General features: G+C 28.2%; 1 protein-coding gene across 2 annotated transcripts; it reads right to left on the bottom strand.

Moving 5' to 3' along the window:
- Positions 1–2: 2 nt before the first annotated feature.
- LOC129976689 (uncharacterized) lies at positions 3–27,641 on the bottom strand. 2 transcript variants are annotated; one of them, XM_056090394.1, is made up of 2 exons: positions 27,148–27,641; positions 3–6,363 (listed from the first exon to the last, which is right to left on the bottom strand). In XM_056090394.1, exon 2 carries the CDS (start codon positions 6,340–6,342, stop codon positions 2,470–2,472), a length of 3,873 nt encoding a protein of 1,290 aa, XP_055946369.1. In that variant the 5' UTR covers positions 6,343–6,363; positions 27,148–27,641; the 3' UTR covers positions 3–2,469. The 2 variants fall into 2 exon arrangements, with proteins under 2 accessions (XP_055946369.1, XP_055946368.1); XM_056090393.1 differs by lacking the exon at positions 27,148–27,641 and adding an exon at positions 26,408–26,504.

The following is a 27,641-nucleotide window of genomic DNA, read 5'->3' as shown; positions in this document are numbered from 1 at the left end:
AATTACATATAGTTTCCTTCTTGTAAAACAGTATATACATATTTATATGTGTATTATTTGAAATACATGAGCTTAAACACTTATACAGAGGAAAGCAAAATACATGTTTTTACATATGTTTATTTTTCAAAAGTTGAAAATATACACTATTCCAGTGCTTTGCTTCGTTAAAAATAAATTCTCCCAAAGTAAACTATAAAGAATTTAGATTGCTATATTTCATTAAAGGAAGATATTTCAAATTTCTATCAATTCTAAGGAGTTTGGAAAATCTTGCCGAAAAAGTTTTTATTACTTTAAGTTCTTTTGTTTGTACTTTTTTTAACTTCCTGCTAACTTATGAATTTAACTGTATAAATATTCAAACCTGACTAGAAAAGGTTTGATGCAGATAACTATATACAACGTATTACATAATAATCAAAACAAAATTTAAGAAAATAATATAAGTTTTTCAATTTAGACTTATCTAACTATAAAACCATTATTCAATTAGTATACCTGACAGATAGGGATAATCAATTAAAATATATAAAATGTTTTTTCACAGTTTCATTGTTTAAACAAAACTAAGTAATAAAAAGATTTAATAATTAATGAATTTGTTAATTGGAAAATAAAATAATTTTCAGATGATAATAGTCACATGAGGAATAATTTTTCAAATCTGTATTTCATGTTCCATTAGGGCAGAATTTATTCCAATATAATTTTTGATAGGATATGTCATAGAGCATATACTACCTAAAATATAAATTACAAGTCAACAGCCTTTAAATGATTTGACGTATAATTATTTTTTTATATACCATGTAATTTCAAAAATGTTATTCTATTTTATACAAAACTTGGAGAAACTATATTAAACTGAAATAAAAGCCTAATGTATTATTTTAAAAATATGATACCTGAAAACATTTGAAATTATTCAGTTAAACTACATATTTCTTTGAATCCTCCCAAAACTTAATCCTTTTAAAAAGCTTATTTGAACTGAAGTATTTTGAATATTAACCAGAAAAGGCTGTAATCATTAAGGCTAATATACAAATGCTTGTTCTTAAGAATGCTTTGAGAATCTTAAGGTGGCTTTAGAATGACATTTGAAACTGTTTTTCTCAGAATATTGTATTGCATGTAACTAAAATTTAATCATATTTTGAATTGTTAAAAATTTATATAATACTGATAATTGATTTTACTAAACACTCACTGGGCTTTTAACTAGTCCCCCACACACATAAAAATTTATTTAGACATAAACACCTGAGATTTATGTTTAAGCATGCAGTAACCAAAGCATTTTTTCTTAGTAAAATATGATAAACTAAAAAATTTCTTTAAAATAAAAAAAAAAATGTAAATTGCTCAATTGTAATATTTCGAAATTATTCTTAGACTTAGAATAAAAAAAATTTGTATATTGACTGTCACATATATTTCTTCATTCTTTAAACCAATGCAATTAACAAAGCATGAGTTAAAGAGTTCTAATGAATAGGGTGCAAAATTCCAGGGAGAAAGAAAAAAAAAAACTGTAAAAGTAACGTTACGTTGCAAAAATTCAATTTTCACATCTAACCAAAACTTTCAATCCAATACCAAATGAAATTATAAACTATTACTTACACATAAATGAATATGTGTGTTAGATCATGTTAAAATTAAAGAATATTTTCCCTCACAAAAAAAAACTGTTCATATAAAATTAAAAATTGCATTTATAAATTCACATTATCTTTTATTTAATATAATTCTGAGAAAGTTCAACTTCAAAATGAGGATTCAAAAATTCCCTGTAGCCCATTTTAAAGTTAATCTAACATTCTAAAAGAAGGGGGGATTTTAATAATCAAAAAGAGAGATTTAAAACTATCTGAACTAAGAAAAAATGAAATATAAATAATTTGATGACAAATTATTATATTTGATAGAAGTGAAACAAATATGAAAATACCTAACCTGTTTTTTTAATGGCAAAACAAAAAAGAAAAAAAATTCAATTAATCATTATTTAATACAGCATTTTTAACATCATGATTTAAAGAAATAAATAATATATTCTGACAGTAATTTAGCACAAATCTGTCCATTATTAATTAATTACTATTAGTAATTATTGAAAGCACTGACAATGGTTGAGAACTTGGTAAGTCTGACACTGCAAAGCTGTTTACCAAGCAAACACACAAATAAGTATTTATAATATTGATTAGTAGATTCTAAAAATGAATTTTCCACGGCAAATAACTTATCACAATTCATTTTAAGGAATGTAAGCATACAAAAACAATTGTAAATGAAACAATTGTACTTCATTTAGTTGTACTAGATGCCAGAAAAATCAACATCATCTACGAAAAAAAGTCCTTCAAGTTCGAAGCTTCCATTTTCACAGTTTTCTGTTAAGAATAATCGTGCACTTAACAAAAATAAGTCAAGCAGTAAGCATCTGAATAGGAAATGAAATTAAGAGTTACTTTTTTCATAAGAAATCGCAGGGTTTTTGCTTCCAGAATTTGCAGCTGGAACTAAACCAATGATCAAAGGAGCAGATTCTCGTCTAACACTGTTCGAGTTTAAATCTTTTTTTGGAAACCATTCACTGATCAATCTGTCCTTTTTGGCATAGGTCTTTTCTGATAACTGTGGCACACTCTTTTTAACCTCTTCATCACTAGGTGGTTTAATAGTCATTTTGACTTGCAGAGGACCTTTCGTATAAGCAGTAGATCTTGTCACAAGAGTTGTCATTTTATTTTCTTCTGGAGTTTTGGACTCAATTTTCCGAGGGGATGAACGCAAAGAAAAAGTTTTAGTGGAAGACAATGATTCGGGAGAAACGGTCACAAAGGATTGGACGGATGGAGTTGGAAATTTCTTGGATAGTATAATTGTTGTAGGATTGCTGGTTGTCACAGACTTATAATTGCTGGCCTCTTTTTTATATTCAGGTATACTGCATTTAAAAATTGGACCAATGGAATGAGTTCTATCTCTTTTAATATCCTGAATGTTAAATTTGTTTTCTAAAATTATACTCTTATCTTTTTTTACATCAGATATTTCTTTAATTTCTGAATACTGGTTTTTTTCTTTTTTAGCTTCACTGTCTTTATTCTCTGCATTCTGGTTTTTCTCCTTTTTAGCTTCATTGTTCACTTTTTTGGAATCTAAATTTTGATTCTTCTCTTTTTTAGCTTCATTTACCTCCTTCTTATTTTCTGCATATTGAATTCTATCTTTTTTTAAGTAAGAAATTTCTTTCTTTTCTTCATATGTTTGATTTTTCATTCTTTTATTTTCTTCCTTCTTATCCACTTTTTTGACTGCTGAGATTGTTTTTTTATCAGAAGAAAGCCTTGAATAATTGTTAGTTATCCTCTTTCGACTAATTTTTACTTTCGGTATTCCATTGGCTTTAGTAGGAATTTGTTTCACTTTTACATCTGAAGCATTCTTGCTGGAGAGGTTACTTTGTGAACTTGATGCAGCCTTTCGACCAGGAGAAGTAGTGTTAAGACTGACAATTGATTTTTCCAAGTCCACCTCATTTACTGCATGAGCTTTCTGAACATGGACCCAACACTGAGATTTATTGTAAGCTTGATATTCACAATACTTGCATTTGAAACGAGTCCAACCAACATGAATTGCCACATGCCTTCTTAAATTAGAAAACGATGAAAAAACTTTATTACATTTTATACAAAGTAAGTTTTCAACATCCATTATGTTCAAAACTTTTTTCTCGATACTTTTTGCGTTGGCTTTTTTTGCTGATTGCGCCGTTTTAGCGTTAGTGTCCACTCGATTTGCTGACCTCCATTTTAAAGTCTGACTATTAACAAAGTCTTTATGCATCTGTTTCTCTGCTCCCCTTTTAGGACGAACATTAATTCTTATATCAGAAGGAGGCTGTTGAATTTGATGTATAGGTTTAGGAAAATTTGGGTCAACCATTGCTGTTTTTGACGACAGGGATAAAAAAGAAACATTTGGCGGTGGGCTGCCACCCAAATCACTTGTGTCCGTTTTCATTGCGTTCATTATACAAAATTTTTCATGGCTAACTTGAGACGACTTTCTACCAAAAACTCTACCACACTTTGAACATTGATGCAGTGTTAGGTTTTTGTTTAATTTTATAATAGTCTTCAATGTAGAATGTTCAGCACCAATAGTTGAAGACGAAGCCTGTGCTTTGATTTCAGGTTTTGGATCTTCTTTTAAAACTACCTCTTCTATTCTTGCAGATGAAATTTCATTTGGATCAACTTTTTTCCATACACTTTTCTTTTTAATTACCTCACGTAATTTATTTATTTGCTCTTTTGTCTTATTATGTACGGATACTAAATGCCTCGTAACTCCATACATTTGAACAAAGGAGGTCTTACAAAATGGACAAGGGTAGTACAACCTTTTCTTTGAATGTATTGACAGCATATGAAAATAAAGAGTTTTAAGTGAGGTAAATTGAGTATTACAGGTAAGGCATCTAAGCTCTTGTACATTGCAGTCATCGCGGGCTGAAAGTCTTTTTCGTCTTGTTACTTGAAATTCACTTTGTTCTTTACACAATTTTGCAGATGCTCCTGTAGAATCAGAAGAGGCAGACATGATGGGATCTTTCTTTAAAACAATTATTAATTTTTCATTTTCTGATTTATCTGGTGCAACAGAGTTTTCAATTTTAGTTTTTAGGGTAATACTTTCAGATTTACTTCTCTCAGTAGTCTGGAACACAGCATGTGGGTTGCCATCAATGGTTTTGAAAATAATTTTTGGAAAGCACTGCAAACTTTTTCCAGTTGCATCGGTAATTTTTGTAAATCCTATCTTGTTGGCTGCTTTCATATTTTTCTGAATATTATCTAGCACAGTGCTATTTTTGACATCGAAAGGCTTAGGTCTGATAATTATTTTCTTTAATGGATTATTAAAAGGTGCTTCAGAAGATTTCACACTCATTGTTTCTTTAGGAACTTCATTACTGCATGCCTGATCATTTTCAGATTCAACATCCACAACTGGGGGAACTTCTGAAGTTGATGGTTGAACCTCTGGAAGAAGTGTAGCAGTTTTAGTTTCCTGTCCTGATTTACTTATTTCATCCATCATAGATTTAATACTTTCTTCCTTTTCAAGTTTATTAGTTTCTTCCTTTTCAAGTTTATTAATTTCTTCCATTCCAGGTTTATTGGTTTCTTCCTTTCCAATGCTAGTTTCTTCTTTCCCAGATTTGCTAGTTTCTTCTTTCCCAGGTTTGATAATTTCTTCTTTCCCAGGTTTGCTAGTTTCTTCCCTTCCAAGTTTGCTAGTTTCTTCCTTCCCAGGTTTGCTAGTTTCTTCCTTCCCAGGTTTGCTAGTTTCTTCCTTCCCAGGTTTGCTGGTTTCTTCCTTCCCAGGTTTGCTAGTTTCTTCCTTTCCAAGTTTGCTAGTTTCTTCTCTCCCAGGTTCATTAGTTTCTTCCTTCCCAGTTTTACTGGTTTCTTCCTTCCTAGATTTATTAGTCTCCTCTTTCCCAGGTTTGCAAACTTCTTTCGAAATTTCAACAGACATAGCTTCAGATTCATTAGATTCTTTTGAAAGTTTTGCTGCACCATCATCAGATGATTTTGAGGTTGCACTGACTCGGTTAGATGATTTTGATGCCTTTTTAGGCGGTTCATTATCAACTGCATCTCTCAAAGCCCTTTTACTGGCATTTATGGAATTCTTTTCTCTTGTTCTTCGGGATATCATAGGACTTTCATTTTTGTTTGCCCTGGCAGCTTTTTTCCCATCCTCTTCAAGTTGGTCTTTTGCCTTGGCTCCTTTATTTCTTAAATTTTTGGGCTCTTCTATGGGATTTATTACATTTTTCCCTTGAATATCAGCTTTAACTAATTTAACTGCACATTTTTTCATTGGAGGTAAACTATCACTCTCTCCAGAAGATTTTGGTTGGCCTTTTTCTTGAGGTGGTTCTGGCTGAACAACAACTGTTTGAGTCTCTTCTTCAAAGTTATCAAACAAAAGCATATCTTCACACAGATGTTTCTTGCAGTAGCATCTCTTGTGGTACAGAAAATTGGCTAAGCTGCGAAAAAGATTGGCACATATTTTGCATTCATATATAATATTGCATTCATTTAGGATAAGATCTTTAACCTCCTTTGATGCATTCTGCATACATTTCAGTATCTGTCTCACATTATTTGATCCTAAATTAAAAGGGTGTTGAAGGATTGAATGATCCAAATCTTCAAATGCGCAATGTCCATTCTCCCCATTTTTATCAGAATGATTTGAATCTTTGGCAGATCCACAGGGCATGTTTTCTCCTTTACCCTTCATTTTTTTCCCAGAATAGTTTGTCTGAAAAGGAAGAAATAAATAATTAAACATAACTACAAAGAATAGTACATTATTCAAAGTCCACAGTTCATTTAAAAAAAATCAAGAATATAATTGTTAGAAATAAAAGCATTGGAATTATAGAGAATGTGCATTGCAGAGCTTCTTTCAAAATGTAAATAAAATAATGGCCTAAAAAAAAACTTTGTGTCCTTATTTTATAAGCAATTTTGCAGTGGTACAGAAAAGTGAAATAAATACCCAATGGTTACATTTCTATTAAAATAAAAGACGTATGTGCATCAATAAATGTATGTGCATATCGATCCTTTTCAGAGCAGGCTGTTTAACCTAGATATTGCCAAATTTGATATAAATATACTTAGCGACTTTTTTGAATGTTTATTAAAATTTTAAATAAAAAAAATTGAGATTTTGTTGTTTTACCATGATAATTTTAAAAAATATTATTAAGTGATTGAAACATAATTGATTTCTATATCATTTTAAACATTAAAAAAATTGTCTCTATCATGATATCAGTTTATTTGTGCTGTAATTTTTTTCCTGAATTTTGGAAAACGATATTATATATATTTATTCATGTGCATCAAATACTTATTATTTACTATTGCATCATCTATTTCAGAAAACTAAGGAAAAAGGATATATATTCCTGTAGTTTATATAAGAAAAATAAAGCTAAACTACAAGTATCACAAAATTTAGAAGTGGAAACGACCAGTTACGTTTTTAATTACATTATGATATTTTTTATTTATGATTTTTTTTTTCTTTTTGTCGCTAAACCACAGAAAAATTGCGAAAATAAAAGATGAAGGGGAAAATTAATCTAATTAATTTTTTCTACTTCCGAATGGAATTTTCAAGTCACGGTATAAGAATAGTTAATATTTTATCAAAATCGGTTGCATATTCTCTATAAAATAGACAGAAAATACATAAAATTATTTCATTATGCAATTTCCCATCACTAATCACCATCACACTTATAAGGGTTCGGTGTATAGCATAAAATTATTTAGGTCTTAATATCAACTACATTCATTTTCTTGGTTTATGATAACACAACGCAAAAACACATTCTATTCTAAAACTAGAATATCGTTTGTTAGCAAAGAACGAATATGGAGAATTGTAACAAAAATTAAGGAACATTTAAGAAATTATTGAATCTTCTTGAAATTATTGAATTAAGAATTATTGAATCCTAAAATTTCTTGATGTATTCTTGATGTGGCGCTCTACAGGCCAGACCGTTTGACCTACAGCTACCAAATTTGGTACATGTATACCTTGGAGGTAGGGAATGTGCACCTGCGGTCCCTTTTTTTGAAATTTTAATTATTAATTAAAAACTGACTTTCCCGCCAAAAAAATCTTCATTCCCCCACCGCCAAATGAGTAAGACTTCGGTAATCTTCAAATTTCTAATCTGCATAGCGTTACCCCAACTGGCATAGAAAAATTCACGCATTTGCGTTACCATAATTGGCGTTGAAAATTCACGCATGCGCATTGTATTCTGATTGTTGACAAGTATTTTCAAGGGATGCGGACTTGATTCAAATTATTTTTAGGTTAGTTGTATGCTTTTGTAATTAAATTGTATTTATGTTAGTTTAAGTACATCGTTTTTTTAAATAATTTTTTAATCTGTTTTCGACCGATTACTTTAAACAATTCTGTTTGTTTTTTTAGTGTTTGCTGCATTTAAAATTAAACATTGTAATTAATCGATCTGCTCATGATGAATCTGAAAAAATTTTGTTGACAAATTCTTGAGATATTACATAAATTAAGAAAGATATTCTTTAGTGCCCATAAGGTTTAAATGCTCAGTGACTCTGTTTTCAGTAATCATATTAATTCATATCAAAATGAAAAATATAATTAGATTAATTGCAGATTAATCATTTCCACTTTAATTTAAAGAATAAATTATACGTATAATATTATGAGTGAATTATATGACTATCAAAATTTGAAGATCTAAAATATTTTAATGAAGAAGCTATTAAAGTGGGAATTACATAAAATATTTAATTATTAAAATTTTAACGAGGATTAAAATTGGCGAACCGGCTAGTCGCCAAAGGCGGCTAATAATTACTATGGATGTGATATGAGAGAACATTTTATTTGTGAATATTTACATAGAAAGTTTCGAAAGCATATTTACATCGTGAAAACGAAATCTGAATTAATTACATTGGAGTGGAGTTGAGTTGCAACTGGTATGACACTTACACTAACAAATGATATTTCAGTTTTGGAATTTATTTTAACAATGTGTTATAAAAGAAATATTGATGCATTTTTACTTTCTAGTATAAAAAAAGTCAAGCAATCATCAAAATATTCGAACTCGAGATTTTGATAAATCTGTATGTTTAGAACTCCCCGAGTTCGAAAAAAACATTTTTGGAAAATGTCCGTCTGTCTATCTGTTACAGATAACTCGAAAATTTGAACATAGCCTTTATACCAAATTTGTAGACATCTATTAAATTTTCAGCAAAATCTGCTCAGAGAAAGTCTGTCTGCCCGGTTTTTAAAATACACATTAACACGATAACTACAAAACGAAGAGAGCTAGATAAATAAAATTCGAAACACGGCATTAACATCTATGATCTATACACCTATCAAATTTTGAGCAAAATCAAACAAGGGATTAACTGTCTGTCGGTCTACAATTTCGGAAACACATAAAAGCAATAATTGAAAGACGCAGAGACTTAAATATATCAAATTTGATATGTGATTTTGTGATTACAAGTGTAGTTCTGTGTTAAATTTTTGTTTCAATCAGTTGGGAAACATGCATCTAAAACGCAAATTCGATTTTCGGATACTATTAACCATATGCCAAGGTTTAATCGCCAAAAGACTCGCAGATTCAATGACAGATTCAGTAAAAAAGCCAAATTCGCGTCAATGTTTAATATGTAGTAACTATTGTACGTCAATACTATGCAAGACGTTCTTTGGGATTGTGGAAGATTGTGATGAGCGAGGATAGAACCTGGGACCTTGTGGTTCGGAACCCAGTAACATACCACAATACAAAAACAATTGCTCGGGTAACGTAGCTGTTACCTGGCTTATAAGCTATTCACTACAGGATAACATTTGGATTAGAGAATATTCGAAAACGTTTTCGGGTGCCCACTACCACTGATTAGACTTAAATAACCTTATGTCATGCCATGCATTTACAATAGATGTCGCTGAATGTGATCCTTTCTATATTTTAGAATCTTGATAAAATAAACCGATTGATAACAAAAACGGAATTAAATAAAATTAACTATATTTTTATCATATCGGAGGAAAAGGGGAAGAAATACACTTAACTCAGGACTATTAATGAATTTTTCGAAAATAACAGTTAAAAATATTCATTAATTACCGTTTATCCACAAGTATTCCTTAAAGAAACTGAGGTGTTAACAACAAAAAGTTTCGAGATGTCATTTGTAAATAAAGTAGATTGTTTCATAAAAATTTTTTAGATCCGATAGAAAATTTTGGACATGCAGGATAAATTATTTATTTTAATTGTAAATTAGCAGAAAAATATTTATTTCTTAAAATATTTTTTTATGGCCAATAGAATATGTGTTGTGATAGGATAATTTTCAATTTCACTACCATAAATTGGCAAGCCCCCCCCTCCTAAAAAAATCTGAGTAAAATCACTAAAAAATCAGCATAATATAAGAACACAGGTTTGATCATTACAGTGAACTTAATTTATTACCATATTAATTTACAGTGAACTTAATTAATATGCTTATAATAAAAATTTAAAAAATACTAATAAATATCATATAACGAACATATACAAAATATGTGATATTTTCCTTGATAAATAATCTAAAAATTAATACTATTGCGCAATAAACAATAACAAGTTTCAGAAATACATGTTAGATTGATTATTAAAAGAAAATCTATAAATTTTGGACTTTTCAAAACTATACAAAATATATAGTTCTGTAATCAACGAAATGTCTTTTATTTTATTAGATTAAAATTGAAAATTCAATTTTTTTTTCTCAGTTTCCTCAACGATTCACTTATAAATTGTTCCAATTGTTGTTTGTTTTAAATTTGTTGAATGATGCAACATGTTGAATTTCAAAATATCAAATGCTTGACTCATTTCGGCGTTCGGTGGAGAATACCCTTTAAAACATTTTCAATTTTCATAGCCCATCATTCAATGTTTTTTATTTGAACTTCCTCACAAATGACCAAACGATTTTTCAAGATTATACCAAGTTGTGAATTTTTCATCTGCGCTGAGGTGTTGCATTGATTCATTTTAAATAAACGTTTATCTCTGTTAAGAATTTTATCTTTAAACCTCAATCAGTTCTTTTGTATTCATTTTGCTTTCGCAATTCAATCGCAGGCGATAGTGGTTTGTGGTTTATTAACAGATTTCAAGCCACGTCTGAAAATTAGTTGTCACTTTTAAACCAATTTAGAACACTCCAGTGTAGACAAAAAAAAAAAAAAAAAAAAAAAAAACGTGAAACTCCGTTTCATGGGAAAAATGACTTCCGAGATACTTTTTCACAATTGGGATCAGCCAATTCTCTGCTTCAAACTGATGACATGATGCTCACACTAAACATATATTTTCATTTTTTTTAATACATTTGAATACGCCGATTTCAAACCAGAAGATTTTGATAATATAAAGCGAATGATAATAGTAAGCGTGATCCCATTAAGTAGCCGTCCACTGTACAACGAATTATTATATAATTCATCAACAAGATGGTCGTGAAGACTGTGGAATTATTAGAAACTGAAATTTACATACTGAAATAATTTCAAGTATTTTCGTCTAAGGGAATGTGCTACGGGAGTTATAACTCTATTTTAATTTTTTTTAAATGAGAAGATGTTAATTTTCTCCACTTATAGCAACTTTTAATCACAATTCGAGGGCAAGAAATATCGCTGCATAGCGACATGGAAAAGAAAGAAAATATTCTTTTTAGGGTTACTGTAGAATACAATAAACAGAATAAATGCAAGTTTATTAAAACAGCAAAAGCTTCTATGTTTGTCACACTCTTATGCTTTAAAAAAAATTGTGTGGGAGAGGGGTCATGAACCCCAAATTATGCATAAGAGACTTAACAGCACCAGGCTTCGCCACTATCTATATGTTCTATATATTTGAAAAAGCAAAGTACAGATACTTATTAATCGTACAAAAAACTGGAATTGATGAAAAATTGATTAAAGGTTAGAAGATAAGTGTGTGCTGATGAAATTCATGCCAATATAAGACTAATTTTTTAAAAAAATTAAGGTAATATAAAAGCATTTTATGGCGGAAAACCTAAAATTATAAATTACTTAATCCCATTCCATGCCTTTTAGAAGCGGGCGAAGTTTTTTAAATAGCGCAGTTAACTATTCGAGGTACTAAGGAACACGTGTAACAAATTTCGTTCGATTCTATCAAAGAGAGTGTGGAATTGTATACGGTTTAAATATACAAAAAAGAAAATTTATTTTTAATTTTATATATTTAGATAGATTACAATCAATATTTTAAGCAAGCTGCTATATATCAAACAGTTGCATAATTAGAATGCCATACTACCAGCAGGCGAAAAAATTGTGAAATAAATTAGTTGCATTGAAGGTGGAAAAAATACTCGTCTTCAGCTCTTAATGTCCAGAGTTAAAATAAAATTCTTAAAAACAAAAATGATCATTCCTTTTAACTTTCTCGTACACGGAATATCGAGAGAGTTCAGCAACCGTCAAAAAATTCGAACAAGATTTTGACGAATCTCCACGTTTCAAAACTTCCTTTGCCCGAAAAGCACATTTTTGGAAAATGTCCATCCGTCTGACTGTTTGTGACAAAGATAACTCAAAAACGTTTTAATCCATACAGGTGAAATATGGTACGAAACTTTTATTATAAATTTTCAGATTTCGATCACATTTTGAGTAAAATCTGTTCAGAGGAAGTATGTCTGTCCGGCTGATCGAACATAAGTTAATACGATAATTAAAAGACGAAGAGAGCTAGATAAAATTAAGTACACAGATTCACAATCTATAGTGTAAACACCTGTCAAAGTTCTGGGTCTATAGTTCACACGATTATATGTCAGTTTGTACTTTCAGAAATACGTAAACGCGATACTTCAAAAACGAAATAACTCAAATATATTAACTTTGGTATGGAATTTTTGCGACTACAAATGCAGTTTTTTGAGTCAAATTTTTGTTTCAATCAGTTGGGAAAAATGTGCCTAAAACACGAATTCGAATTTTGGATACAATTAACGCATGCCAGGGATTAATCGCCAAAAAACTCGCCAAGGATGAACGGATAGATTGAGTAAAAATCCTAAATTCACGCCGAAAGGTAATATTTCGTAACAAGTATACGCCAATAACATGTAAGGCTTTCTCTTTTATTAGAAAGTATATGAGACCACTCCGCTGGTTTCCACTTGAATACCTCGGTATATTGAGATATTTCAAAAAGTCCAAAAACATAAACATAGCTTCGAAACATAATTTCCGTTCCGTACACAATTATCATATCTGACATTGGCAATCGAGATGCGAACGTTAGAATTTTTTTTTTTTTTAATTAATAAGCGAAGACAAAATATATCGTTGTAATAAATATAAAAGAATCACACGAGCATATTTCATAAAACTGAATTCATTCTATTCAACAAATCATCACATAACAAAAAAGAAGAAAAAAGAAAGAAAGAAAGATTAATGTTTCGAAGAAATAGTTGATAAATTATCTGCAATTGCAGTAAACTTAACTGAACTGAAAGAGAAAAACCGAATAAATTTCATTAATAATAAAAATGCTCAAAACAGATATTACACACACAAGGAAAAAAAAAACTGATGTGATGAAATAATGAATTTTTGATGAGATATTCCTGCCACTTTTTGAGATTAGAATGAATTTATTTCGTTATAAATCTGAATCCGAACACCATAAAAAAAATGATTCCCCTCCACTGCATAATTTAAGCGTTGAACTTGAAAATGATTTCTTCATTGGGACTACAACTTTTATATACCGATTCAGTGTTCATTCTTAAACTATTATCATATAACTGCTGTATAGTATTTGACATTTAATAATTAAATGAATAACTCCTATACAGTTACATGATCTGATTGGACTGCTATACTGATATAAAGTTAATTAAAATTCAAAATATTTTCAAGTACTCCTTCATGAATTCTTTGTTTTCCTCTAAAAATATGGCGCATTCTAATCTCGCAACCTATTTAATTTCAAAATAATTTTTTAAATTTTTAAAAAATTAATTTAAATTTCTTTATTATTTAGCACAAAAAATAAATATTTTAACCAGTATTCTACACAGATTTTTTTTTTTCCAATACTTTCTATGACTGGATTATTTTTTAAAAATTTAATTCGATGGCAAATTTTGTTTTTGAATGCTTGAAATATATTTTCTTTAATAATAAAGTGTCTTAAAAGTTTGTGTGAAAGCTCGCCTTGGTTAAATCTTCGCCTTAATAACATAGATGGCATTTCCCTTTGTAAGGGATATTATAATGATATACCATAGAAATGTTTTTAAATAGTTTTAAAATTGCTTCGAAGATTTCAAAAAAATCTCGCTACGTTTCCTTAGGAAATGCTTGATATATTTATGCTTTATATTTCTATAAAATATGCTTAAATGAGAAATTCGAATAGTTATGTAAAACTTTAATTATACTATATAACGAATATGTATTTCATTGATCATGTTATGAGTCGAATAAGTTTGCAAGGGCCCCTACGTATATTCCTGATATTCATGTTATTTCTCTGAAATAATCACTTATATATATATATATATATCATAATATTCTAAAATGTAATTTTAAAGGCTTTTATACATTTAAACTATGTATATATATATATATTTGCAAACAATTGCCTTTATAATTGCTGTATTATCTATTTTTATAAACAGTTTAATTAATCTGTATGGATAATTAGATGTATTGATTGAATATTAGGGCATATTAGTACAAAAATGTTTTAAGATATAGTTATTTAGAATTCACTTCAACATAAAGCTTTCCTAGAAGGAAAAGAATACCTGGATAGCAGTTTAAAAAAGAGGAGAGAGGCGAGCTGTTTTGTTACTTTCTCTAGGTGTCATTTTATGTAGGTACGTCTCAGTTGCCAAAGGTGGGTAATCTCGACATATAATATTGAAAACCTATTTGTTACTCGTTTGTATGTTTGAACATTTTACAATTACACACACACATCTGGCGAATTACACGAAAATTTGATACTCATGTTTCTTTAGATCTAGAAGGTTTTACTGATCAATTGAAAAGTTTATTTAAAGAGACTGAAATAAATCATAAAAGAAATTACGGTTATCTGACCCCAAAAATTTTAAAAGTTTAAAAAGTTAGTATTTTAGTGACATAAATTTTATTATAAACGGATATTTATCTGTTTTAATAAATTTTTAAATTAATTTAAACACATTTTAATCAATATATATATATTTTTTTTCATTGAAGTATTAAGTTACTGCTTCATTACAATGATCATTCGCATATTTTTACCAATGCAGACGATATTTTTTTCGGACATTTTTACTTTTATTTTTTTTAGTTGAATTTGTTACGTTATATCTTTTAATACGCATTTTAAAAACTGCTTTTTAAAGTTGCAGCAGTTCTTCTTGCTGGTTGACCTAATTTTGTCTCATGTTTTAGTAATTTTTAAATTTTAATACATCCAATTAGAATACCATAAATCTTTTTCCACTAGTTTTTAGTTTGAATTTATTGAATAATATTCTGTTTGAAAATAAATAAAATGAATTAAAATATATTTTTTAAAAATTTATGTTTACATATATGTGTGTTGGCATTCCCAACACTCACACTGATTCTTACACGGTGAAAATTATTTGCTTGCCGATTATCTTCATTATGTATTACCTGGAATTCTATTTTAGTAAACTGATATTAAAATGCATAATTATTGCAACTAAAAATTTAAATATTTCAGTTTTATCAAATTTATCCATTGATTCCGTTTTTACGATCGAATCTTTAGGGCACCGTCAAGCTACTGACGGCTTCTCAGTTCCAGAAAAAATAATTACTGTTGCTAACAGAACAATGTTTGTCTTTTAAATCTTGAAAAGATTATTTTTCAAACCATAGAGTTATTCAAAGAATACCTAAAAATTTAATAAGTGAAAAAAAATCTTACTAGTATCAACTCCAAGGCATGTAATATTTCTTGGAATCATACGATGGATATTACCAGAAAACCTTACTTCAAAATGTGAACTAAACTAAACAAAAAATTAATTTTTTCTGATCTTATTTAATAATTTAGACTAGATCCTAATTTTTACGAAGCATGAAAAGGGCACTGACCATATTCTCTTGAACTGTTTGAAATATTCACCTTATAGAACAAACCTATGAAACAGACATAATCTTAACCATAAATTAATATCACCTGTGAGAAATTGTCTCCAAAAAACAGTTCTTACAAATTCCAACAAGCCATCTGCAAATTCTTATTCGATCATTAAAGAGTTTTGACTTATATTAATTCCAATTTCTTGGAAATCATGACAATCGGATTTCTTTTCCTTTTTTTTTTTTTTTTTTCTAAAAATTGCAATCAGTATATTTAAAAGAAAAGAAACTATTAAGTATCTGAGCCAAAACGTTTTTGTCTGATAATGGTTACTATTAAAGATTTAAAATTAAAATTTAATCTTTTAAAAACATTACTAAGGATCTAGAAACTTCATGTTTCTCCCACTGCCAATCATATGTAGCCAGATTCAGGGAGGGGCATTAAAAAAAATTTTAATGTATAAATGAAACGCTCACACTAACACTTTTTTTATCCAGATTTTTTAGAATAATAATTATTAAAGTTGAGAAGCGTAGGTGTTTAGATTTTTCTTATATACATATAAAGCAAATAGATGCAAGCGAAGCTGCGGGTACAGCGGCTTCGTTCGTATGCATAAAAATGCTACGCAAAATTCCTATTTCCGAAGGTCACTTCCACTGCTAATGAGTGGAAAAGCTGATTTTATGGCAATCATATAAAATTTAGTTTAGTTTGTATTAACATCCCATTTTAAAGTAACACTACGGCTACATTGGAGCGGACCTCGTAATTCTGAATTGCGGTCAAATGACGTGGACGAGACTGATCTGGCACCTTCTTCTCTAAACTTCCGCCCTATACCAGGGGGAGAACATTTAGCACAACGGATTTGGTGCGTACCACACCCTCTTGCACAGCTCTTTTTCGGTGGAATCCGGTCTCGAACCAGGAATCCTCCGATCCCAGTGGTATACCTACATGAAATGGCGTCCACAGCAAATGCTAAGATTGCACTCCCTTCTCTATTTCTTTTGAAATGAGATCATAATTTTTTTTTTTTTCTGATCTTTTACACTGAGGAGTGCAAAGATATAAAGTGCAATTAAACGAAAATTATAGTATTATTTTTGATATTAGTATATAGTATTATTTTTGAATTGATATGACTCGCAAATTATGAATAATTTCACAGTGATTTCAAAAAAAAAAAAAAAAAATTATTTGCAAAACAAATTTTTAAAAAGTATTTGAAAATTTTTAACAAAATCATGCTACATTATTTATTTAAAAAATTTTAAATTATAACATAGATTTTTATTGCTTATAATTGCCAAAAGAAGCTCTTTCATTTTCAATGAAAATTAGGTATTAATTAGCAGTGAAAGGGCCAAAACTCGCCAAATGTAGCATCAAAACGCGATAACCTACGAGCGCTTCTAACTTACGAGAAAGAAATAACCATCTGTTTACGCTATTTATAGAAAGTTTGAAGAAAGAAAATCCTATTTTCGCAATCAAATCGCCAATCCCTCACCGATAATTAATAAGCAAGAAGAATTATTTCCAGTTTTTTTTTGCATTCATAAACATAATTCAAAGGATCAATCTTCCAGAATACTTTAATTCTTTTCTTGCTGACTAATAGGGTTTCTAATAATGAAAATAAATTATAGCTTTCGGAATTATTTACATATAGTCTGGTGCTGCCAGTATTTTTTTCCTTTCTTCTAACGTCAGTAACAATAAAAAAAGCTGTAAAATAAAGTTCCCAATCGTTATTTGGTATTTATGCTTTGGGTTTTTTTTTTTTTAAATCAAAACTGTATTTTTTTAACATTCATAATTCAATTTTTAGTTCACTTTTCCAGTTTATTCTAGTTTATTGTGACACTTGAATCAGCGGGTGTTTTTTCCCAAAACTCTCTAATGAAGGTGCTATCTCAGAAAACAACTTCCATGAAATTGGTGAACAACAGCAACAAAATACTAAACTTTGACGTGGATTTATCGCGTCATTCTGGGCGAGTTATTTGGCGATTAATCTCCAGCTTACGATTAATAGTATCCGAAAATCGAATTAGTGTTTCAGGCATGTTTTTCTAAACCACATGAATAAAAAATTTGACACAAAACTACACTTGCAGTCACAAAATCCCATACGAAATTCGATTTATTTCTCACTTGCGATTTTGAATTATCATGTTTTCATGCAAGTACAGATCGACAGATAATCAACCCGTTGTTGGATGCGACTCAAAATTTGACATGTATCGAATTATAGATGTTAAATCTGTTTACCTAATTTTATCTATCTAGCTCTCTTCGTTTTGCAATTATCGTGTTGACTTATATTCGAACATCCAGATTTCCTGTGAACAGATTTTACACAAAACTTGACAGAACTCTGCAAATTTAGTGAAAAGACCGTATACCAAATTTCAATCGTCTAGCTCAAGTCGTTTTTAAGTTAACTTTGTCACAAACAGACAGACTTACATTTTCTAAAAATGTATTTTTCTAACTGAGGGAGATCTAAAACGTGGAGATTCGTAAATATCTCGAGTTCGAATATTTTGATTATTATTATACTTTCTCTATACTACGTATACGAGAAAGTAAAAATCGATTCTTTTATGATATTTTATATGAAATGTTATTTTTAGTTGAAGATTTAGAAATTTATACAGTATATACTTATACTGTATTCGAATGTTCGTTGCTTTCACCAGAATCAGAAAGCAAAACTATTGCTTATCACAAAAAAAAAACAAAAAAAAAAAAACTATCTATTACGAGTTTCGTCAAAATTTACTCTGATTAACACATAAAATAATCAATTAGGCAAGCTTTTGGCTTTACTTAAACGTATCAGTTTTCTCTTACTTTGTTGAAACCGTTTTCATTTTATTTTTTAATTTTGGGAATAAGAATTTCATTAGAAATCTCCTTTCTTTTTAAATATAATGATTTAATTCCTTAATTTTTGCGTCCCCTAGTAACTAAGCCCAAGGCACGTGTCTTGCCTGCCCACCCTAGTTACGCCACTGTCCAGCCCCGAAGCCGAGACCTTACCACCAGGCCACTGCGGCCTCAAACACATAGGAAGAATAATTGTAAATATATATATATATATATATATATATATATATATATATATATATATATATATATATATATATATATATATAGTTTAATTGATATTTGAATTTTAATCTGGCATCGGAATAAAATAAACATTAAATCCCAAATGCCCCAGAAATTTCGAAAATACATAATTCTATCAATTGCTTTTTAGTAAAAATATTGAGAAAATACAATGAAAAAATTTTGATATAAAGCGTTGCACCAAGTTCATCAAGCATTTATTAACGAATATTTAATTAACTTATTTATAATCGTTCAAAGATACACGTGTGGAACAAAAGATAGATGTATTAGATCCTATTACACAATATGGAACCGTAACTATAAATATCTTCTCCCATTTATTTTGCCTAACAATTTTAATTATAACTTATCCTTCAATGTAATTCCCGGAGATTTTAGATGAAGTGATTAATTTTGAAGACAAAAATTTAAAAAGAGACAAATTTAAGACTTTATAGAAAGATCATTAAATAAAAGAAACGTTAAATTTTAGTGCAGTTCTTATTACTTTACAAGTACTTTTTTACTTTCTGGTATACGTAGTTAAGTATAATAATCGTCAAAAAATTCGAACTCGACATTTTTACGAATCGCCACGTTATATACCTCCTTGAGTTCAAAAAACAAAATTTTTTTTTGAAAAAAATCTTTTTGTCAGGGGCAAAAATAACTCAAAAACACTTTGAATAAGATGGTTGAAATTTGGCATATAGTCTTTTCAACAAATTTGCAGATTTCTATCAAATTCTGAGTAAAGAGGAAGTCCGTCTGTCGGCTGTTGGGATATAAGTTAACATATAGGTATAAATAGAATAGAATAAGTATAACATCACGTTAATATAAGTATAAAACGAAGACAGCTAAATGCATAAAAATCTGAACATTGATTTAACATCTATAGAGTAAACACCTGTCAAATTTTGAAACAAAACCAACAACAGGTTGACTGACTATCGGTCTGTACTGTCAGAAACATGTTAACGCGATAATTCATAAACACTATGATTTAAATATATCAAATTTGGTATAAGCTTCTGTGATTATAAGCGAAGTTTTATATTAAATGTTTGTTTCAATCGATTGGGAAAAACGTGCCTAAAACAAAAATTCGATTTTCGGATACTATTAACACATGCCAGGGAATAATTGCCAAATAACTCGCCAAGAATGACAAAATAGAGCCAGTAAAAATACTAAAATGCATGCGGAAAGTTAATATTTCGTAACTACTGTTCACCAGTGACATGTAAGGCGTTCTCTGGCATGACAAGTATATTAGAATAACAATTAATTAACATTTGTTTTGGAAACACATCAATTAATTAACATCCACAATTAAACACACAGTATGTCTTTTTTTCATCCACTGATCACAAATTACACTACATTTAGTTAATGAAATAGAGCCAGAACATAATTTATATTATTTAAATTTGAGTAGGAATAATAAACTTGGTATTAGCAAAAAAAAAAAAAATCAATTTTACTATTTTTATAATATTTTAAAAGTAATTTGCTCATGATAGAGCTCTTGCAATGCAGCAGTTGTGGCAACCCTACAATTATTTTCGAACTTCATTTTATTCTTTTTTTTTTTTTCAATATTTGTTTATATTTATGAACTGAAATTTTAATATCTGAGGAAATTAAGCAGAGCAAGCATTTATTATTATTATTATTAAAATCTTCTTTTATTACTATCACAACTTTCTATTTATTACCTAATTCAAAATTTCTTTATTTTTCTTATCATAAATTATTAATTCAGATAATAGCCTATTGTTGCCTAGAGAGGTGTTTCGTCACTCATCATGCTCCTGCAGCAGAAAAGAATAAACAAACAATAAAATCTGTTTAACATTCTGAAAATGCAGACAATATAAAATGTCAAAGAATGCAAAAATTTTACGTCAGCAGAATTTAATTTCTAATATTATTTAGCAGTATTTTTAATTTTTGAGTGGCCAAGTGACAATTAATAATCTCATATATTAGAACACATTTAAAATAGTCTTTTATTTTCAATTATATTCCAGAATTTTATTTTCAAGAATGATCTAAGCTATAATAAAAACGAAAACTGAGCTTATTTATAATAAAAGCATTGTTTCAAACAATATATATATAATTAATCGAAATATATTGACAAATAATATATATATATATATATATATATATATATATATATATATATATATATATATATATTGTAGCTTCTGACAGATTTAAAAAAATTTTTTGTGATATTCGAGTTTTGATTTTTGTGAACCCGGAACAAGCTAAGAATCCGTTCAGGAGCATACGCCGGAAAACAAACCTCATTCCTTCCTTCCTATATATATATATATATATATATATATATATATATATATATATATATATATATATATATATATATATATATATATATATATATATATATATATATAATCGTCCACCATCGTCTCAAATTCTGTTTTGATTACAAATAGTGACTAATGATTTATCGCTGTGCAAATAAACCTGAGCATAAATAAATAGAAAAAATCAATGAGTTAAGTCTCCCATTTCATTATTCTATATGGATGGCGATTTATTAAATTCACTCTTCAGAGATCAAATAGAAGATAATCGCTATTTTCTTTCAGATTTAATCGCTTTTTCTTTTATTTTCTCATACACACAGTATAGAACGATCAAATCTTCAAAAGAATTCGAACTCAAAACCTTACCGAGTTAAAAAAAAAAAAAAAAAAAAAAAAACTTTTTTGTCTATACTTCCAGAAATATGCGAACGCGATAACTCAAAAACGCAATGACTTAAATATATCACATTTGGTACGTGATTTTGTGACTTTAATTGTAGATTTATTACAAATTTTTGTTTCACTAAGCTGGGGAGAAGACGTCTGAAAAAAAATACGATTCATGGATATTTTTGATTGCATGCCTGGATTAATCGCCAAAACATTCGTTCGCCAAGGATCACACGATAGATTCAGTAAAAACGCTAGATAATTCATGCCAAAGGTTAATATTATATGTATGCTTAGGGGTAATCTAAACACCCCGAAATAGCTTTTTTATTTTTTCAACTTTCACTCAAAAATAGCATTTTTAGCTCAAATTTTTATGTATATCTTTTTAAAATTTCATAGATAAAATATTTAAGACTTTAACCCTTATCGTAGCAAAATTGCTTTTTTGAAGAAAAGAAAAAAAAATGTATATAGGTAGCTATACATTTTGTATATTATACCTCATTTGTATAGCATCTCATTTTGTATAGTATACCATACATACAACTTTATAAAAATTATTTTATAGAGGTAGTATATTTTTATAAAGTTGTATGTATGGTATACTATACAAAATGAACACAAGGGTTAAAAATTCTATCAAAGACTTAAAAAAGATTTTGATTTATTTTTTTTTATGAACAGGGCACAGCTTTATAACTTTAAAACTAATAGAGCTTTAAAGTTATAAAATTGTTGAACCAATCAAAGTTTAAATTAAATATAAAAAAGAAAGAAGAAGAAAAGCGTGCTGAATTAGTTTAAAAATAGTCAGTAAATAACAGAAGACCCTTTTTTTAAACTGGCAATAAATAATGAAAAAAAATGTTAAATTGTTTTAGATATATTGACAAAGATTGTTCACTGAAAACTTCTAATTAAAAATCTTTTAGTTAACATAGCAAACTAAAAGAAATCGTGTGGTATGAGAAAATGTAGATTCCATCTAGTTATGAATAATTTTCCACAATTAATCATTCATATGTAAAGAAAATTATTTTAAAAATTTAACGGATGGAAAAGAATTTTTGTTTTTTTAAATTTCTCTGCCATAAGCATTTGTTTTATTGATTTTCATGACATAAATATTATCACGAATTGTTTCAAATTTATCAAAACATAAAATCATATTGCAATATCTATTTAAAATCCTAATTCATGAGTTATTTTTACATAACAATTTTATCATATGCCTTGTATTAAGGTTTTGTGAAACCTTTTACAGTGAACTTTAATACTGATCCTATTTCTAAGAGAAAAAGAAAAACTATCACAACTCTTAAAAATGAAAGCAATTACAACATAGATTAATACAAAGTAGTAGTTAATCAAATTATAATAAAATATTTTAAGAGAAGAACAAATTTTTAACGAGTTTCATTCACAAATGTTAAAGAATCTCTACAAACAAAGACCTATTTTAATCTATGTAACCAATATTTTAAAGTATCATATTTAATATGTCAATAAATTATTTTCCAATATCAAGATTTTTTATACTCTCTTTCCTTATAAAATATAAATAAATAAAAAAGTTTTAATTAATTCCATATTTTTTTTTACAAAATATTGAGTTTCTAAAGTCAGCTAAAAAAAAACTATTGTGAAGCAAAGCTTAAAAATATAAAGAAAATTACAAAAGGAATTATAAATTTAACACACACACATACACACAAAAAAAAAATTCGAGCATGATCAACTTTCACTGAGTCTTTAGAATGTTACTTCTAACTCAGAGTTACTTTATACTTTTTAATATTTTTTTAATGTTTTTGATAAAGATTTTATTTTATAAAATCAATCACAAAGACACTTCAAGAAAAGAGAAAGGAATTGAAGGAGTTCTAAAAAGAGATTCTTTAAAATCTTGAAATAGAGCATTTTGGCCATTATAATACTTTCTCTCTGCATATTTCAAATTACATCTGCTGTGGTGCTTTTTAATGTGAATGCACTTACTAATGCTCCTTAAGTAGCTGTATTCATTAAAACATATTTTATTCAGCATTTGAAACACAATGTGTGATACTAGAATCATACTATATGATATATTTTTATTTAAGTTGAATTTTGAAAATTAGCCATATTTATTTATTTTAACTTCTTTTGTGATCTTAAACAGGATCACAAAATAATATTGGACTTATATAAATTTTGAAAGCACCACCTGTAAGACTTATCAAAATAATAATTTTCAGATACAAAAAAAGATTAATTCAAACATTTAACAATTCGATATTTTTTTAATTATTTTTTTTTATTTATCATTAGTTATTTCTTTATTTTGTTTTCAAATGTCATGTCATAAAAAAAGATATTTGATGCTATGCTTCTGACAGTTCTTACAAGATCATTAGAATGAAAAAAAAGCACAAGAAAATGTATTATAAATGAATATATTCAGCAGGAGGAAATAGAGACAAAAGAAAACAACAATACTCAGCGAAGACTGGATACAGAATAATTTCAGAATTACACAATTCCACCCCCACTCACTCCCAATTCTACTATAAGTGCACTTTTTCTATTATTGGAAATATTAAAAGAAAATTGAACTAAATTGTTACATGATTTAGATATTACACACAAACCCAAATAAACAATGGATGAAATTTAAACACTGACAATTCCACAAACCTTATAAGATCACCCCTCCCAATTAAACATAATAATTCATGAGCTTTTTTTTTTTTTTTTAAATCTATGGCAGCAGTCAGAATTATATTACATTAGGAGATTAGTATTGAAAAAAAAAACAAAAAAACTTCCATTTAAAATGGCTAAATATTGTAAACTAGCTGGAACAATCTGACTTTGCCCTGAAACAAAAAAGTGTATTGGATGTGAATTGAATATCCATGATTATCTAGAATATTAATTTTTAATTAATAAAACATCAAAAACAGAAATTAAATTTAATTCTTATTAAAGTAGGTAAAAAATAGTTATAAGTAAAAGTAAATGAATATTCCTAACTTTTTCTCTACATTTAAGAAAGACCAGATTAGATAATGCAACTATTTTTTTTTTCTTTTACTAATTTTACAGAATTTAAAAATATTTTAAATTTAAATAATATATCCCTAGCTGTCCTTTTTTTTTTAATTCATATTAGTAAATAAGTCAAATTATAAAAGAAGAGAAAATAGATTTAAACTTTTGAAGTTAGCATCTTAAGATTTTTTCCCAATTTTATTTAAAACAAGGACATGAATACGGATGAACTACCTGGAGGGAAAATAGAAGTAATAGCAAAATAAAATTTATATGTTCCTTTATTACTTCCTGCTCTTTAAAAAAACAATTTAGTCATCAACTGTTTCAGGATTTAGTCTTCTTTTTCGTTTTACTTTTAAGATTTTTACAAACATCTTTCTTTTCTGTCTTTTAATCATGACCCGAAACTCGTTTAGAATATCAGGAAACTTATTTTAACTAAATTCCAGGTTAAAAAATTAAAAATAATTAAAAATGGCTGCCAACCAGACTATGTAAAAAAAATATTTCTCTGTAATGAATAATGAAAGATAATTAGACTAATTTACTTACAGTCACAAAGGAAAAGTAGCCATCTGTCAAGGATTTTTAAAAAAATTAAAAATTATCATTTTTAACTCTTTTGCCTTAAACCTACCTTACCCCATTAAAATAATCATTTTCCAATAAATATTTAAAAAATGAGTTAATTTTTTGTAAACAGTTTATCTTTGCTTACTTTAAAGATGTATGTATTCTTATTGTGAATTTTATATTTACATCTGATAAATTAAATAAATAAAATTGAACATACTACTATATTTTTATTCAAGTATTTTTTGGGGGGAGGGGGGGTAAAAATGTTTTAAAAACTAAGAATAAAATACAAACATTTATAAAATACTAGCTTGAATTTGAATATATATCAAAAATATGAGATAGATCAGACTTCGATATAAAAAGGTTTTTAATGGTATTGGTAGCATAAGAAGCAAATATTTCAAGAATTAAGCCAATTCACCTTATATTCAACAAGCCTAACATTCATCATAACAGCCCATATAGAAAAGACTCTGTTGTAAAATTATCAGTCGTGAAGAAAAAAAAATATTATGAATTTTAGGAACAAATAACTAATTATCAAGAAGCTTATACTTTTATCATAAGATATAATTCATACTTATTTCAGAAGTAAAACTAAAATTCATGGTTTTAAATAAAACAATATCTTTTATCAGCATAAAAATATGAAATAAAATAAATACGTTTCAGTACATAGCAAAAATTACAATTCTGATATTTTATACAATAATATTTTTTATTTGATGTGCAATTAAATTATGCTCAGTCTCATTTAAGTAAAATATTCTGTATATGCAATTAAAAGCAATGTAAACTGTAGAACTTAAAATATAAATATTTAAATATTAAAAATATGCCCCATTTTCTGAATCATACTGATTAAAAACCTATGAATTTAACAAGTTGAAAAAAGGATGAGCGTTTTACAAAATTAAATACTTTCAAAGAATAATATATATTCAAAATATTAAAATTAATAATAAGCAACATTATTATTCGTTCAAAAAAATTTAACATTACTCAAAAACTGTTTTTAGGACAATATAGTAAGACAAAATAATAAAAGCAATAAATATATTTAAAAATTTATTTAACCATTTTTGAAATAATACCCCAACTGATATTTTATTACCATAGAGCTTTAACTAAATATCGACCTCATCCTTCAACTGCGCTTTTGGAGTAGCCATTATGATAACAAATACAAACGTAAATAAGACAAAACTCCCCACAATTTACGAACTTCAAGAAAAATGGCAGTCAAATTAATCCTTCAAATAAGCGACGAATTCAGAAACCATATTTACGGCACGTGCCATAAATTTGTCAATATATCAAAACAATAGCCTTAGTTTTAGCGTGTGAAAATGAGAATGAACAAAATTAAATTGCTTAGTTAAAATTTATTATAATTTAAAATAGAATTTCAGACACACACAAAGGTTGCGCATAAACGATCTTACTTAATAAAGATATAAATGCGTTTCGTCGTACCCATATATACAATATTTAGGAAAGCAGCAGGCAGGGCAAACCGATCAATACAGCTTGATTGTTACATGCTACAGAGCAAAAATAATACCACCAAGATATTCCAGGTAATTAGAATTTCCACAATTAATATATCTTATATGTATTAATAGTTATATATGTATATAAATATAAGTGCTAAATATAAGCGTGGGATGCGCCAGAGAAACCCTATAATAAACGTGTAGTAGGAGCATTAAGACAAAAGACGGGGGAGAACCATTAAACGGCACAACAAGCTTCTTCAAAAGAAGAACTCCTTATTTTTAGAAAGTATTGTAAATGATAATCTGCATTAGATTTAAAAAAATACAATAAGAAAGCAAAAATAATTTAAATTACCTGTTAATACTTCTCCATCTTGGGAGCTTAGTATTCTTCGACTCGATCTTGCAGCGTCAGAAGGACGAAAACCCAGATATCACACCTCTGAGCTTCAAGAATATGTCAAAAAATCTCAAAACCACTGAAGAATATCAAAACAAAAACATCTTCTCTAGTTTAAAATATTTTTCAAAATATCTTTTCGTTCTTAATTGGTTCTTAAATATCAGTCGAGATATTAACGATCATGTCCCGATTAACGGAATAGGACCGCAAATCTCACCACTAGATGGCACTACATGAAAAAAGAGCTGTGGTTCCTATGCAATATACTATTCTCCACCAGCAGTTCTCGATTATTACATAACTATAACTATAATGCAGTAATAATGGAAACTATCGCTATTCATCACTGTACGACATTCCTACTTCTTTACATGATAGATTTTCTGAAATATTTTTTTTAATTAAATGCATTTCAGCAACAAACTGCAGGTTTTACGCGTCCTTGA

The sequence above is a fragment of the Argiope bruennichi genome, chromosome 7 (genome assembly GCF_947563725.1).
Source record: "Argiope bruennichi chromosome 7, qqArgBrue1.1, whole genome shotgun sequence".
In the NCBI taxonomy this organism is placed as follows: Eukaryota; Metazoa; Arthropoda; class Arachnida; order Araneae; family Araneidae; genus Argiope; species Argiope bruennichi.
The sequence above is the reverse complement of the archived record's forward strand: the minus strand, read 5'-3'. Positions and strand labels throughout refer to the sequence as shown.